At 50.0% G+C, this 17,500-nt stretch overlaps 1 protein-coding gene across 1 annotated transcript in view; it reads left to right on the plus strand.

Annotated features, from left to right (window-relative positions):
• LOC139572810 (intermembrane lipid transfer protein VPS13B-like) overlaps positions 1–17,500 on the plus strand; it is a 920,449-nt gene that overhangs the window by 417,578 nt on the left and 485,371 nt on the right. The window contains exon 22 of the mRNA XM_071395592.1: positions 15,555–15,682. Coding sequence (XP_071251693.1) covers positions 15,555–15,682 — 128 coding nt within the window. The remainder of the gene's footprint in view (positions 1–15,554; positions 15,683–17,500) is intronic.

Genomic DNA, 17,500 nt, shown 5'->3' on the forward strand with positions numbered 1-17,500 from the left:
GAGAAACAGAGAGGAGAGAGAGAAACACAGAGGAGAGAGAGAAACGGAGAGGAGAGAGAGAAACAGAGAGGAGAGAGAGAAACAGAGAGGAGAGAGAGAAACAGAGAGGAGAGAGAGAAACACAGAGGAGAGAGAGAAACACAGAGGAGAGAGAGAAACAGAGAGGAGAGAGAGAAACAGAGAGGAGAGAGAGAAACAGAGAGGAGAGAGAGAAACAGAGAGGAGAGAGAGAAACACAGAGGAGAGAGAGAAACAGAGAGGAGAGAGAGAAACAGAGAGGAGAGAGAGAAACACAGAGGAGAGAGAGAAACGGAGAGGAGAGAGAGAAACACAGAGGAGAGAGAGAAACGGAGAGGAGAGAGAGAAACAGAGAGGAGAGAGAGAAACAGAGAGGAGAGAGAGAAACAGAGAGGAGAGAGAGAAACAGAGAGGAGAGAGAGAAACAGAGAGGAGAGAGAGAAACAGAGAGGAGAGAGAGAAACAGAGAGGAGAGAGAGAAACAGAGAGGAGAGAGAGAAACAGAGAGGAGAGAGAGAAACAGAGAGGAGAGAGAGAAACAGAGAGGAGAGAGAGAAACAGAGAGGAGAGAGAGAAACAGAGAGGAGAGAGAGAAACACAGAGGAGAGAGAGAAACACAGAGGAGAGAGAGAAACACAGAGGAGAGAGAGAAACACAGAGGAGAGAGAGAAACAGAGAGGAGAGAGAGAAACACAGAGGAGAGAGAGAAACACAGAGGAGAGAGAGAAACACAGAGGAGAGAGAGAAACAGAGAGGAGAGAGAGAAACAGAGAGGAGAGAGAGAAACAGAGAGGAGAGAGATTACTATTTTTTATATTTAATTTTGTATTATTTACTGCCATTCTATATTATTATTTGTCATTATTTTAATTGTATTACAATGTATATTGTATACATTGTTGCTTTGGCAATATTGACACAATGTTTTTCATGCCAATAAAGCAGCTTGAATTTGAATTTGAGATGAAACGGAGAGGAGAGAGAGAAACGGAGATGAAAGAGAGAAACAGAGAGATCCTGCATCCCTCCACCCCTCCATCCCTCCACCCCTCCATCCCTCCACCTCTCCATCCCTACATCCCTCCATCCCTCCATGCCTCCTCCCCTCCATCATCCCTCCATCCCTCCATCCCTGCATCCCTCCATCCCTCCACCTCTCCATCCCTCCACCTCTCCATCCCTACATCCCTCCATCCCTCCATGCCTCCTCCCCTCCATCATCCCTCCACCCCTCCATCCCTCCATGCCTCCTCCCCTCCACCCCTCCACTCCTCCTCCCCTCCGCTCCTCCACCCCTCCTCCCCTCCACTCCTCCATCCATCCACCCCTCCACTCCTCCATCCATCCACCCCTCCACTCCTCCATCCCTCCACCCCTCCATCCCTCCACCCCTCCATCCCTCCACTCATCCACCCCTCCACTCCTCCACCCCTCCACTCCTCCACTCCTCCACCCCTCCATCTCTCCACCCCTCCATCTCTCCACTCCTCCACCTCTCCATCCCTCCATCCCTCCACCCCTCCACTCCTCCACCCCTCCATCTCTCCACCCCTCCATCTCTCCACCCCTCCATCTCTCCACTCCTCCATCTCTCCACCCTCCATCTCTCCACCTTCCATCCCTCCATCTCTCCACTCCTCCATCTCTCCATCTCCCACTCCTCCCCTCCATCCATCCCTCCGCCTCTCCTCCCCTCCACCCCTCCCATCCCTCCACCCCTCCATCCCTCCATGCCTCCTCCCCTCCATCCCTCCACCCCTCCCCTCCTCCATCCCTCCACCCCTCCATCCCTCCTCCCCTCCACTCCTCCTCCCCTCCGCTCCTCCACCCCTCCACTCCTCCTCCCATCCATCCCTCCTCCTCTCCACTCCTCCATCCCTCCTCCCCTCCACTCCTCCATCCCTCCTCCCCTCCACTCCTCCATCCATCCACCCCTCCACTCCTCCATCCATCCACCCCTCCACTCCTCCATCCCTCCTCCCCTCCACTCCTCCACCCCTCCACCCCTCCCCTCCTCCTCCCCTCCACTCCTCCACCCCTCCCCTCCTCCACCCCTCCATCCCTCCTCCCCTCCACTCCTCCTCCCCTCCGCTCCTCCACCCCTCCACTCCTCCTCCCCTCCATCCCTCCTCCTCTCCACTCCTCCATCCCTCCTCCCCTCCACTCCTCCATCCCTCCTCTCCTCCACTCCTCCACTCCTCCACCCCTCCACTCCTCCACTCCTCCACTCCTCCACCCCTCCACTCCTCCATCCCTCCCCTCCTCCACCCCTCCACTCCTCCATCCCTCCTCTCCTCCACTCCTCCATCCATCCACCCCTCCACTCCTCCACCCCTCCACTCCTCCACCCCTCCACCCCTCCCCTCCTCCTCCCCTCCACTCCTCCTCCCCTCCATCCCTCCTCCTCTCCACTCCTCCATCCCTCCTCCCCTCCACTCCTCCATCCCTCCTCCCCTCCACTCCTCCATCCCTCCTCCCCTCCACTCCTCCATCCATCCACCCCTCCACTCCTCCATCCATCCACCCCTCCACTCCTCCACCCCTCCACTCCTCCACCCCTCCACCCCTCCCCTCCTCCTCCCCTCCACTCCTCCATCCCTCCACCCCTCCATCCCTCCACCCCTCCATCCCTCCACTCCTCCATCCCTCCACTCCTCCATCCCTCCATGCCAGGGGAGTCTGTTCTGCTCTGGCTTTGTGGCATGCTTCAACAGCACTCTAACAAATGAAGTCGGATAAATATTTAAATAAACATCGACCTGCATCCAAAACAAATACCCCGGTCAGTTATTAAAAAGTTAGTCGCTGCCTCTGCGTGCAGCTGTAAAAGAATATACAACACTTCATTTTATTGTAAACCACTTGTAATGGGAAACATACCGGCCAAGGCCAGCCTGGCAGGGAGATCTGGGGGAGAGAGAGAGAGGGACACGGAGCCTGTTTTAATAACAGAGTAGGACAGAGGGACACGGAGCCTGTTTTAATAACAGAGTAGGACAGAGGGACACGGAGCCTGTTTTAATAACAGAGTAGGACAGAGGGACACGGAGCCTGTTTTAATAACAGAGTAGGACAGAGGGACACGGAGCCTGTTTTAATAACAGAGTAGGACAGAGGAACACGGAGCCCGTTTTAATAACAGAGTAGGACAGAGGGACACGGAGCCTGTTTTAATAACAGAGTAGGACAGAGGGACACAGAGCCTGTTTTAATAACAGAGTAGGACAGAGGGACACGGAGCCTGTTTTAATAACAGAGTAGGACAGAGGGACACGGAGCCTGTTTTAATAACAGAGTAGGACAGAGGAACACGGAGCCCATTTTAATAACAGAGTAGGACAGAGGAACACGGATCCCGTTTTAATAACAGAGTAGGACAGAGGGACACGGAGCCTGTTTTAATAACAGAGTAGGACAGAGGGACACGGAGCCTGTTTTAATAACAGAGTAGGACAGAGGGACACGGAGCCTGTTTTAATAACAGAGTAGGACAGAGCCTGTTTTAATAACAGAGTAGAACAGAGGGACACGGAGCCTGTTTTAATAACAGAGTAGGACAGAGGAACACGGATCCCGTTTTAATAACAGAGTAGGACAGAGGGACACGGAGCCTGTTTTAATAACAGAGTAGGACAGAGGGACACGGAGCCTGTTTTAATAACAGAGTAGGACAGAGCCTGTTTTAATAACAGAGTAGAACAGAGGGACACGGAGCCTGTTTTAATAACAGAGTAGGACAGAGCCTGTTTTAATAACAGAGTAGGACAGAGGGACACAGAGCCTGTTTTAATAACAGAGTAGGACAGAGCCTGTTTTAATAACAGAGTAGGACAGAGGGACACGGAGCCTGTTGGAAATGTGGCCTCCCATGACGATGCCATGTTGAAAGTCTAAGGCCCATTCTACTGCCGATGTTTGTCTATGGAGATTGCATGGCTGTGTGCTCAATTTTATACACCTGTCAGCAACGTGTTGTGTCTGAATTAGCCGAATCCACTAATTTGAAGGGGTGTCCACATACTGCTGTATATATAGTGTACATATTGTTCTCTCTCTCTCTTTCTGACTGACTCTCTCTCTGACTCTCTCTCTCTCTTTGACTCTCTCTCTCTCTCTCTCTCTCTGACTCTCTATCTCTCTCTTTGACTCTCTCTCTCTCTCTCTCTCTCTCTCTCTCTCTATCTCTCTCTCTCTCTCTCTCTCTCTCTCTCTATGACTCTCTCTCTCTCTCTTTGACTCTCTCTCTGACTCTCCCTCTCTCTCTCTCTCTCTGACTCTCTCTCTCTGACTTCTCTCTCTCATCTCTTCTGTCATGCTTTGGCCCCAGTTTTTAAAGCCCCTGGTTTCATGTATATGTGATTGACAACAGTGACCCTGAACGAGAGAGAGAGTGCGAGGCAGTGATAGAGAGAGAAATAAAGAAGTAAAGAGAGAGTTCTAGAAGAGGGTGGGTTGAGGGTGGGGCTGTAATGGCATGAGGCAGGGGAATAACACTGCTCTGCTCTGCTACAGGGAATAACCAGTATATTCCAGAACTCAGTGAGGAGAGTAGGCCCTGAGGAATCGTTACAGCGTGGGCGGTTTGAGAGGCCTCTGGATGCTCCCTCCATCACCTCTGCGAGTCGCCCACACAGCCTTGAGGCCCATCCCATGCCTCCACAGCACAGCACCATGCCGCTAAGCCTGACACTTATTCTCTAACAGGCCTACAGCCTATCTAACAGGCCTACAGCCTCTCTAACAGGCCTACAGCCTCTCTAACAGGTCCTACAGCCTCTCTAACAGACCTACAGCCTCTCTAACAGACCTACAGCCTCTCTAACAGGCCTACAGCCTCTCTAACAGGTCCTACAGCCTCTCTAACAGACCTACAGCCTCTCTAACAGACCTACAGCCTCTCTAACAGGTCTACAGCCTCTCTAACAGGTCCTACAGCCTCTCTAACAGGTCCTACAGCCTCTCTAACAGGTCCTACAGCCTCTCTAACAGGCCTACAGCCTCTCTAACAGGCCTACAGCCTCTCTAACAGGTCCTACAGCCTCTCCAACAGGCCTACAGCCTCTCTAACAGGTCCTACAGCCTCTCTAACAGGTCCTACAGCCTCTCTAACAGGCCTACAGCCTCTCTAACAGGTCCTACAGCCTCTCTAACAGGTCCTACAGCCTCTCTAACAGGCCTACAGCCTCTCTAACAGACCTACAGCCTCTCTAACAGGCCTACAGCCTCTCTAACAGACCTACAGCCTCTCTAACAGACCTACAGCCTCTCTAACAGACCTACAGCCTCTCTAACATGCCTACATCCTCTCTAACAGACCTACAGCCTCTCTAACAGACCTACAGCCTCTCTAACAGGTCCTACAGCCTCTCTAACAGGCCTACAGCCTCTCTAACAGACCTACAGCCTCTCTAACAGGCTCAGATTCACCTCTTTAAAAGAGATGGTCCTCCGTTTAAACGAACCGTTATGAATCAGCATGAACCCCTTTGAGTTCTCCTCTCCAGACCTCCAGGACCGTGTCTGGTTTAATAGATGGAGCTGTAATGCTTATAATGTCTCTACCTGCCTGGGTCTACCCTGGGCTTACCCTGACTCTACCCTGGGCCGACCCTGGGCCTACACTGGGCCTACTCTGGGTCTACCCTGGGCCTACCCTGCCTCTACCCTGGGTCGACCCTGGGCCTACACTGGGCCTACTCTGGGCTTACCCTGCCTCTACTCTGGGTCTACACTGGGCCTACACTGGGCCTACTATGGGTCTTCCCTGGGCCTACCCTGGGTCTTCCGTGGGACTACTCTGGGTCTACCCTGGGCCTACTCTGGGTCTACCCTGGGCCTACTATGGGTCTTCCCTGGGACTACTCTGGGTCTACCCTGGGCCTACACTGGGCCTACTCTGGGTCTACCTTGGGCCTACTATGGGTCTACCCTGGGTCTTCCCTGGGCCTACCCTGGGTCTTCCCTGGGACTACTCTGGGTCTACCCTGGGTCTACCCTGGGCCTACTCTGGGTCTACACTGGGCCTACTCTGGGTCTACACTGGGCCTACTCTGGGTCGACCCTGGGCCTACCCTGGGTGAGCACAGTCTAAGCCTCCGTCCCAAATGGTAGCCGATTCACTATGTAGGGCAAAAGTAGTGCACTATATAGGGAATAGAGTTCCATTGGGCCCTGGTCTATAGTAGTGCACTATATAGGGAATAGGGTGCCATTGGGTCCTGGTATAAAGTAGTGCACTAAATAGGGAATAGGGTGCTATTTGACAGCCAACCTAAGTTCCCGTGTTGAAAGACCCGGGCCTTCCCTGGGCCTACAGAGAGGAGCGGTGGTTGTTGATGTTTTCGGGGTAAAAATGCGCTTCATGGTCAATCCGACGTCTGCATTGGTCGTGCAGCGTTTACGGTGATATGGGCCTCTGCAGAAGTCAAGGACATTTATACTTCTTACGGTTCTACCGAGCAGCGCTGTTGTGGAAGGAAGTGAGTTTGTGTTTATACAGGGACCTCCCGCCCCCTCACCTACCGTCAACCAATCATGTCAATGCGGAACTATACGGGGGCCCACGGCGATGCGTTACGGAGCTCAGTTTGGCCTCTGAGAGCCTCCAGAGCCTATAAGGTTAGGAGACTGAAGTCAGTAGCCGGGGCCTGTCATGGATGATCCCCCCCCCCCCCCCCCCTCGACCATCAGCCCCGTGGGCCCCCGTATGTTAATGGTCACACGGTTAGCAGATGTTATTGGTCACATGGTTAGCAGATGTTATTGGTCACATGGTTAGCAGATGTTATTGGTCACATGGTTAGCAGATGTTATTGGTCACATGGTTAGCAGATGTTATTGGTCACATGGTTAGCAGATGTTATTGGTCACATGGTTAGCAGATGTTATTGGTCACATGGTTAGCAGATGTTAATGGTCACATGGTTAGCAGATGTTATTGGTCACATGGTTAGCAGATGTTAATGGTCACATGGTTAGCAGATGTTAATGGTCACATGGTTAGCAGATGTTAATGGTCACATGGTTAGCAGATGTTATTGGTCACATGGTCAGCAGATGTTATTGGTCACATACACATGGTCAGCAGATGTTATTGGTCACATACACATGGTCAGCAGATGTTATTGGTCACATACACATGGTCAGCAGATGTTATTGGTCACATGGTTAGCAGATGTTATTGGTCACATGGTTAGCAGATGTTAATGGTCACATACACATGGTTAGCAGATGTTAATGGTCACATGGTTAGCAGATGTTATTGGTCACATGGTTAGCAGATGTTAATGCGAGTGTAGTGAAATGCTTGTGCTTCTAGTTCCCGACCGTGCAGTAATATCTAACAAGTAACCCAACAACTACCTAAAACACACACATCTAACGGGATGGAACAGGAATATCTACATCTACATGTATGGCTGAGCGATGGCCGTGTGGCATAGGCCAGATGCAGTAGATGGTATAGAGTACAGTAACAGGTCAGAGTACAGTATATACATATGAGATGAGTAATGTAGGGTATTTAAACATAAAGTGGCATAGTTTAAAGTGGCTAGTGATACATGTATTACATAAAGATGCAGTAGATGGTATAGAGTACAGTATATAGATATGAGATGAGTAATGTAGGGTATGTAGACATTATTAAAGTGGCGTTATTTAAAGTGACTAGTGATCCATTTATTAAATCAATTTATGAAATGTATTAAAGTGGCTGGAGATTTGAGTCAGTATGTTGGCAGCGGCCGCTAAATGTTAGTGGTGGCTGTTTAACAGTCTGATGGCCTTGAGATAGAAGCTGTTTTTCAGTCTCTCGGTCCCTGCTTTGATGCACCTGTACTGACCTCGCCTTCTGGATGATAGCGGGGTGAACAGGCAGTGGCTCGGGTTTGCCCCCGGTGATGCGTTGTGCAGACCTCACTACCCTCTGGAGAGCCTTACGGTTGTGGGCGGAGCAGTTGCCGTACCAGGCGGTGATACAGCCCGACAGGATGCTCTCGATTGTGCATCTGTAAAAGTTTGTGAGTGTTTTTGGTGACAAGCCGAATTTCTTCAGCCTCCTGAGGTTGAAGAGGCGCTGCTGCGCCTTCTTCACGACGCTGTCTGTGTGGGTGGACCATTTCAGTTTGTCCGGGATGTGTACGCCGAGGAACTTAAAACTTTCCACCTTCTCCACTACTGTCCCGTCGATGTGGATAGGGGAGTGCTCCCTCTGCTGTTTCCTGAAGTCCACGATAATCTCCTTTGTTTTGTTGACGTTTAGTGAGAGGTTGTTTTCCTGACACCACACTCTGAGTGCCCTCACCTCCTCCCTGTAGGCCGTCTCGTCGTCGTTGGTAATCAAGCCTACCACTGTAGTGTCGTCTGCAAACTTGATGATTGAGTTGGAGGCGTGCGTGGCAACGCACCCTTGTGGGGCCCCAGTGTTGAGGATCAGCGGGGTGGAGATGTTGTTTCCTACCTTCACCACCTGGGGGCGGCCCGTCAGGAAGTCCAGGACCCAGTTGCACAGGGCAGGGTTGAGACCCAGGGCCTCCAGCTTAATGACGAGTTTGGAGGGCACTATGGTGTTAAATGCTGAGCTGTAGTCAATGAACAGTATTCCTCTTGGTCCAGATGGGATAGGGCAGTCTGCAGTGAGACGGCGACTGCATCGTATGTGGATCTATTGGGGCGGTAAGCAAATTGAAGTGGGTCTAGGGTGTCAGGTAAGGTAGAGGTGATATGATCCTTGACTAGTCTCTCAAAGCACTTCATGATGACAGAAGTGAGTGCTACGGGGCGATAGTCATTTAGTACCGTTACCTTTGCTTTCTTGGGTACAGAAACAATGGTGGCCATCTTGACGCATGTGGGGACAGCAGACTGGGATAGGGAGAGATTGAATATGCCTGTAAACACAGCAGCCAGCTGGTCTGCGCATGCTCTGAGGACGCCGTCTGGGCTAGCCGTCTTACGAAGGTTAACACGTTTAAATGTTTTACTCACGTTGGCCACGGTGAAGGAGAGCCCGCAGGTTTTGGTAGCGGGCCGTGTCAGTGGCACTGTGTTGTCCTCAAAGAAGAAGAAGTTGTTTAGTTTGTCTGGGAGCAAGACATCCTGGTCAGCGACGGGGCTGGTTTTCTTTTTGTAATCCGTGATTGACTGTAGACCCTGCCACATACCTCTTGTGTCTGAGCCGTTGAATTGCGACTCTACTTTGTCTCTATATTGACGCTTAGCTTGTTTGATTGCCTTGTGGAGGGAATAGCTACACTGTTTGTATTCGGTCATGTTTCCAGTCACCTTGCCCTGGTTAAAAGCAGTGGTTCGCGCTTTCAGTTTTGCGCGTAATGCTGCCATCAATCCACGGTTTCTGGTTGGGGAATGTTTTAATAGCCACAACATCCCCGATGCACTTGCTAATAAACTCGCTCACCGAGTCAGCGTATACATCAATGTTGTTGTCTGAGGCTATCCGGAACATATCCCAGTCCACGTGATCGAAGCAATCTTGAAGCCCGATTGGTCAGACCAGCGTTGGATAGACCTGAGCACGGTTCGTTTCCTGTTTTAGTTTCTGTCTATAGGCTGGGAGCATCAAAATGGAGTCGTGGTCAGATTTGCCGAAGGGAGGGCGGGGGAGGGCTTTGTATGCATCACAGAAGTTAGAGTAGCAATGGTCCAGAATGCTACCAGCCCGTGTCGCGCATTCGATATGATGATAGACATGTGGAAGCCTTGTTCTCAGGTTAGCTTTGTTAAAATCCCCAGCTACAATAAATGCAGCCTCAGGATGTAGGGTTTCCAGTTTACATAGAGTCCAGTGAAGTTCTTTCAGGGCCGTCGAGGTATCTGCTTGGTGGGGATATACACGGCTGTGACTATAATCAAAGATAATTATCTTGGTAGATAATGCGGTCGGCATTTGATTGTAAGGAATTCTAGGTCAGGTGAACAAAAGGACTTGAGTTCCTGTATGTTGTTGTGATTACACCATGAGTCGTTAATCATAAGGCATACACCCCCCTGCCCTTCTTCTTACCAGAGAGATGTTTGTTTCTGTCGGCGCGATGCTTGAAGAAACCGGGTGGCTGTACTGACTCTAACATATCCCGAGTGAGCCATGTTTCCGTGAAACAGAGAATGTTACAATCTCTGATATCTCTCAGGAAGGCAACTCGTGCCCTACATTCGTCCACCTTGTTGTCTAGAGTTTGGACTTTGGCGAGTAATATGCTCGGGAGCGGTGGATTGTGTGCTCGCCTTCTGAGTCTGACCAGTAGGCCGCCCTGTCCGCCTCTCCTGCGGCGACCGCGTTGTTTTGGGTCGGCCTCTGAGATTAGATCCCACGTCCAGGGTGAAGGTCCGAACAAAGGATCCACTTCGGGAAAGACGTATTCCTGGTCGTAATGTTGGGAAGTTGACGTCGCTTTTATACCCTAAACCACATCAGGTCCCCCCACCACCATCACCCCCCCTCCCCACTACCACAACAGACTCCCCCACCCCCACCACCACCATCTACCCCCCTCCCCACTACCACAACAGACTCCCCCACCCCCACCACCACCATCTACCCCCCTCCCCACTACCACAACAGACAGTAGGGCGAAGGAAGGAGACATGATTATCTTGGTCAATGTATGGCCTCTCTGTCATAATTACATACATATACACGGAAACTCTTTCACACACACACACACACACACACACATACACACACACACACACACACCTGTGAGCTCAGTCCTTCCACCCTCAGCATGGGGTAGGATGCCACGGCGACCACAAAAACCCACCTGCCATCTTGATTTGGCTCTGTCACCCTGGAAACCCTCTCTCTGTCACCCTGGAAACCCCCTCAGCTGTTTTAGTGATACTTAGGAAAGAGAGGTATTTCAGGAGGGGTGACATCATCACCATAGTTTCCTGACAGCTGTGGGACAGAGGAGAGCTATATAGCGAGTTGCTGAGCTTAGCAGGCATACCTTTAAATCATGGAATAATATCTTAATGTCTCTTCAGAGACCCCATAGTCCCTCTCTCACCTGTGACGCTAACGCCAGCTAGCCACACTGATGGCTTTACCATGCCCTCTACTGTAGCTAGCTAACTGACGCTAATGCTAGCCAAACTGATGGCTTTACCGTGCTCTCTACTGTAGCTAGCTAACTGACGCTAACGCTAGCTACACTGATGGCGTTACCATGCCCTCTACTGTAGCTAGCTAGCTAACTGATGCTAACGCTAGTCACACTGATGGCTTTACCATGCCCTCTACTGTAGGTAGCTAGCTGATGCTAATGCTAGCCACAATGATGGTTTTACCATGCCCTCTACTGTAGCTAGCTAGCTAACTGACGCTAATGCCAGCCACACTGATGGTTTTACCATGCCCTCTACTGTAGCTAGCTAGCTAACTGATGCTAATGCTAGCCACAATGATGGTTTTACCATGCCCTCTACTGTAGCTAGCTAGCTGATGCTAATGCTAGCCACAATGATGGTTTTACCATGCCCTCTACTGTAGCTAGCTAGCTAACTGACGCTAATGCCAGCCACACTGATGGTTTTACCATGCCCTCTACTGTAGCTAGCTAGCTAACTGATGCTAATGCTAGCCACAATGATGGTTTTACCATGCCCTCTACTGTAGCTAGATAGCTAGCTGATGCTAATGCTAGACAAACTGATGGCTTTACCATGCCCTCTACTGTAGATAGCTAGCTGATGCTAATGCTAGCTACAATGATGGTTTTACCATGCCCTCTACTGTAGCTAGCTAGCTAACTGACGCTATATGGTGGTGGATGGGTGCATTTGCTATTTTCTCACACTGACTGACTCAAGGTGTGTGTGTGTGTCATCAGGAAAGTTGGATGGGATTTAATGGTTTCCTGACTCCCCAAACTCCTGGCTCCGGCCTAACGCTAGGCTACGCCCAGGGATGTTAGTTTCTTCTCCACAATGCATCTGGATCTGAATACCTCTCCTACGATGTCTAGAATGGGAGTACGTTGTAGAGCGCACTCCTGTACATCTGACGTGATTGGATGGTGAAACTAGCTAGCCAATCAGAAAAGCAATCCTTGTCCTTCAAAGGAAACATTATTTATATAGTTGAGTATATTTTGAAGCAGTAGGCGTTTAGAATTAAATATAGAGTGGAGCTTATAGTTAAGTGACGACATCACGTGTCCCGCTTACCTTACAAAAGTTGTTTGTATTTCTTTACTTACCTATTGTTCACCTAATACCTTTTTTTGCACTATTGGTTAAGGGCCTGTAAGTAAACATTTCACTGTAAGGTCTACTACACCTGTTGTATTCGGGCGCACGTGACAAATAAACTTTGATTTGATTTGGCAAACGTCATTTATTCCATCGTTTGTCGCAATAAAGAAAGTTTGACAAAAGAAAAATCCACCCCTGTCCAAAGGGATAAAATTGTTGTCGACGTTTTGAAAATGTATTTTATATCTGCCGTTTCCAGGAAACATTGCTTTGGTGGAATACACCTGAATCAATGGTAACGTGCCTTCAGACTGAAGTATATAGCGAATGATAGAGCAGCGGAATAATTCAGTTTGAGTCGTCAAGCTAGTTTAACGGGGCTTGCTCCCTGGCCAGGCTAGTTTAATGGGGCTTGCTCCTGGTCAGACTAGTTTAACAGGGCTTGCTTCTGGTCAGGCTAGTTTAACGGGGCTTGCTCCATGGCCAGGCTAGTTTAACGGGGCTTGCTCCCTGGCCAGGCTAGTTTAACGGGGCTTGCTCCCTGGCCAGGCTAGTTTAACGGGGCTTGCTCCCTGGCCAGGCTAGTTTAACGGGGCTTGCTCCTGGTCAGGCTAGTTTAACGGGGCTTGCTCCTGGCCAGGCTAGTTTAACGGGGCTTGCTCCCTGGCCAGGCTAGTTTAACGGGGCTTGCTCCCTGGCCAGGCTAGTTTAACGGGGCTTGCTCCCTGGCCAGGCTAGTTTAACGGGGCTTGCTCCCTGGCCAGGCTAGTTTAACGGGGCTTGCTCCCTGGCCAGGCTAGTTTAACGGGGCTTGCTCCCTGGCCAGGCTAGTTTAACAGGGCTTGCTCCTGGCCATACTAGTTTAACGGGGCTTGCTCCTGGCCAGGCTAGTTTAACGGGGCTTGCTCCCTGGCCAGGCTAGTTTAACGGGGCTTGCTCCCTGGCCAGGCTAGTTTAACGGGGCTTGCTCCCTGGCCAGGCTAGTTTAACGGGGCTTGCTCCCTGGCCAGGCTAGTTTAACGGGTCTTGCTCCCTGGCCAGGCTAGTTTAACGGGGCTTGCTCCTGGTGGTTTGTGTTGTGTGATGATGCGTGTGTCTGTTTGTTACCATCAGTGTCTGCTGGCTGGAACAAACATACGTAGTCACGTCAGGAGGCAGGACCTTCAAGCCTTGTCATGTATATCCGTGTCCACCGCCATTACTGTACACAGTCCCCTTGGCTATCTCTCTGTGGGTTCAGAGATGAGCTCACAGTGAAGTGTCCTGATGTCCTGACTGAATACATCAGACATATGCCATACTGATGAGGATCTGACGTTCAAACCTGCTCTGCTCTGTATATATGATCATCTGTCTCTCTGCTCCGTAGATATGTTCCTCTGTCTCTCTGCTCCGTAGATATGTTCCTCTGTCTCTCTGCTCCGTAGATATGTTCCTCTGTCTCTCTGCTCTATAGATATGTTCCTCTGTCTCTCTGCTCCGTAGATATGTCCCTCTGTCTCTCTGCTCCATAGATATGTTCCTCTGTCTCTCTGCTCCGTAGATATGTTCCTCTGTCTCTCTGCTCCGTAGATATGTTCCTCTGTCTCTCTGCTCCGTAGATATGTTCCTCTGTCTCTCTGCTCTATAGATATGTTCCTCTGTCTCTCTGCTCCGTAGATATGTCCCTCTGTCTCTCTGCTCCGTAGATATGTTCCTCTGTCTCTCTGCTCCGTAGATATGTTCCTCTGTCTCTCTGCTCTATAGATATGTTCCTCTGTCTCTCTGCTCCGTAGATATGTTCCTCTGTCTCTCTGCTCTATAGATATGTTCCTCTGTCTCTCTGCTCCGTAGATATGTCCCTCTGTCTCTCTGCTCCGTAGATATGTCCCTCTGTCTCTCTAATCTATAGATATGTTCCTCTGTCTCTCTGCTCCATATATATGTTCCTCTGTCTCTCTGCTCCATAGATATGTCCCTCTGTCTCTCTGCTCTATAGATATGTTCCTCTGTCTCTCTGCTCCATAGATATGTCTCTCTGCTCCATAGATATGTTCCTCTGTCTATCTGCTCTATAGATATGTTCCTCTGTCTCTCTGCTCCATAAATATGTTCCTCTGTCTCTTTGATCCATAGATATGTCCCTCTGCTCTATAGATATGTTCCTCTGTCTCTCTGCTCCGTAGATATGTTCCTCTGTCTCTCTGCTCTATAGATATGTTCCTCTGTCTCTCTGCTCCGTAGATATGTCCCTCTGTCTCTCTGCTCCGTAGATATGTCCCTCTGTCTCTCTAATCTATAGATATGTTCCTCTGTCTCTCTGCTCCATATATATGTTCCTCTGTCTCTCTGCTCCATAGATATGTCCCTCTGTCTCTCTGCTCTATAGATATGTTCCTCTGTCTCTCTGCTCCATAGATATGTCTCTCTGCTCCATAGATATGTTCCTCTGTCTATCTGCTCTATAGATATGTTCCTCTGTCTCTCTGCTCCATAAATATGTTCCTCTGTCTCTTTGATCCATAGATATGTCCCTCTGCTCTATAGATATGTTCCTCTGTCTCTCTGCTCCGTAGATATGTTCCTCTGTCTCTCTGCTCTATAGATATGTTCCTCTGTCTCTCTGCTCCGTAGATATGTCCCTCTGTCTCTCTGCTCCATAGATATGTTCATATGTCTCTCTGCTCCATAGATATGTTATTCTGTCTCTCTGCTCCGTAGATATGTTCCTCTGTCTCTCTGCTCCGTAGATATGTTCCTCTGTTTCTCTGCTCTATAGATATGTTCCTCTGTCTCTCTGCTCTATAGATATGTCCCTCTGTCTCTCTGCTCCATAGATATGTTCCTCTGTCTCTCTGCTCCATAGATATGTTCTTCTGTCTCTCTGCTCCATAGATATGTTCCTCTGTCTCTCTGCTCCGTAGATATGTTCCTTTGTCTCTCTGCTCCGTATATATGTTCCTCTGTCTCTCTGCTCCGTAGATATGTTCCTCTGTCTCTCTGCTCCATAGATATGTTCCTCTGTCTCTCTGCTCCGTAGATATGTCCCTCTGTCTCTCTGCTCCATAGATATGTCCCTCTGTCTCTCTGCTCCATAGATATGTTCCTCTGCCTCTCTGCTCCATATATATGTTCCTCTGTCTCTGTCTCTCTGCTCCGTAGATATGTCCCTCTGTCTCTCTCTCTCCCATTCTCTCTTGTCCCGTCTCCTAATAACGGTATATTAACTGTGCTTCTCCCTCTCCACCCCCCTCTCTCTCTCTCTGTCTCTGTCTCTCTCTCTCTCTCTCTCTCTCTCTGTCTCTCTCTCTCTCTCTCTCTCTCTCCCCCCCCCCCCCCAGAGTCCCGTCCTCTGTCCATCCCTATGAAGGTGATGCCTTCCTCTCCAGAGACCTGGAGCACCTCAGAGGAACGTATGAAGGAACTGATCGCTCACGTCTGGGACGCCGTCAAACGACTCACACTACAGGTACGTACGCTTCTCACTCTTCCTCTCCCTCTCCTCCCCCTTCTTCCTCTCCTCCCCACCTCCTCCTCTCCCTCTCCTCCCCACCTCTTCCTCTCCTCCCCACATCCTCCTCTCCCTCTCCTCCTCTCCCTCTTCTCCCCACCTCCTCCTCTCCCTCTCCTCCCCCCCTCCTCCTCTCCCTCTCCCCCCCTCCTCCTCTCCCTCGCCTCCCCCCTCCCCATCTCCTCCCCCCTCCCCATCTCTCTCTACATGTCTTCTTCCCAACCCTCCTCCGATACCTCACCACCTTGTGGCGCGTCCGTCCGTCCCTGCTGTGGCGTCTCCTATTCTCAGCCCAGGACAGTTGGGTCCTGACCCACACCGTGTAACAGTGATCAGTGGGTCTGTTCTGCTGTCAGTAGAGCTGAACAGAACCGTCCCACAGCTGGTACCGAAGGCCCGACTGGAGATTCCAAACACAGTTAATCCTTTTATTTGACTGTGGTTGTAAACACAATACCTAATGGCTGACTCTTCTGATACACATGTACCCGATTAGTCACGCAGGATTTTTCTGTCTTTTTCTGGAAAAGGACAGTAGAACGTGTTATTGTTCTGGTTGACTGCTAAATCCACTTAGAGTTGAGAAGGAGAAGGTAAACTGTGAGGAGGGAGATGTGTGATAGTAAACTGTGAGGAGGAAGATGTGTGATAGTAAACTGTGAGGGGGGAGATGTGTGATAGTAAACTGTGAGGAGGAAGATGTGTGATAGTAAACTGTGAGGGGGGAGATGTGTGATAGTAAACTGTGAGGAGGAAGATGTGTGATAGTAAACTGTGAGGGGGGAGATGTGTGATAGTAAACTGTGAGGAGGAAGATGTGTGATAGTAAACTGTGAGGGGGGAGATGTGTGATAGTAAACTGTGATGAGGAAGATGTGTGATAGTAAACTGTGAGGGGGGAGATGTGTGATAGTAAACTGTGAGGAGGAAGATGTGTGATAGTAAACTGTGAGTGGGAGATGTGTGATAGTAAACTGTGAGGGGAGAGATGTGTGATAGTAAACTGTGAGGGGGGAGATGTGTGATAGTAAACTGTGAGGGGGTAGATGTGTGATAGTAAACTGTGAGGGGGTAGATGTGTGATAGTAAACTGTGAGGGGGTAGATGTGTGATAGTAAACTGTGAGGGGGTAGATGTGTGATAGTAAACTGTGAGGGGGTAGATGTGTGATAGTAAACTGTGAGGGGGGAGATGTGTGATAGTAAACTGTGAGGGGGGAGATGTGTGATAGTAAACTGTGAGGCGGAGATGTCTGATAGTAAACTGTGAGGGGGTAGATGTGCGATAGTAAACTGTGAGGAGGGAGATGTGTGATAGTAAACTGTGAGGAGGGAGATGTGTGATAGTAAACTGTGAGGAGGAAGATGTGTGATAGTAAACTGTGAGGGGGGAGATGTGTGATAGTAAACTGTGAGGAGGAAGATGTGTGATAGTAAACTGTGAGGGGGGAGATGTGTGATAGTAAACTGTGAGGAGGAAGATGTGTGATAGTAAACTGTGAGGGGGAGATGTGTGATAGTAAACTGTGAGGAGGAAGATGTGTGATAGTAAACTGTGAGGGGGAGATGTGTGATAGTAAACTGTGAGGGGAGAGATGTGTGATAGTAAACTGTGAGGGGAGAGATGTGTGATAGTAAACTGTGAGGGGGGAGATGTGTGATAGTAAACTGTGAGGGGGTAGATGTGTGATAGTAAACTGTGAGGGGGTAGATGTGTGATAGTAAACTGTGAGGGGGAGATGTGTGATAGTAAACTGTGAGGGGGTAGATGTGTGAT

Source organism: Salvelinus alpinus, chromosome 4 (assembly GCF_045679555.1).
Source record: "Salvelinus alpinus chromosome 4, SLU_Salpinus.1, whole genome shotgun sequence".
NCBI lineage: Eukaryota > Metazoa > Chordata > Actinopteri > Salmoniformes > Salmonidae > Salvelinus > Salvelinus alpinus.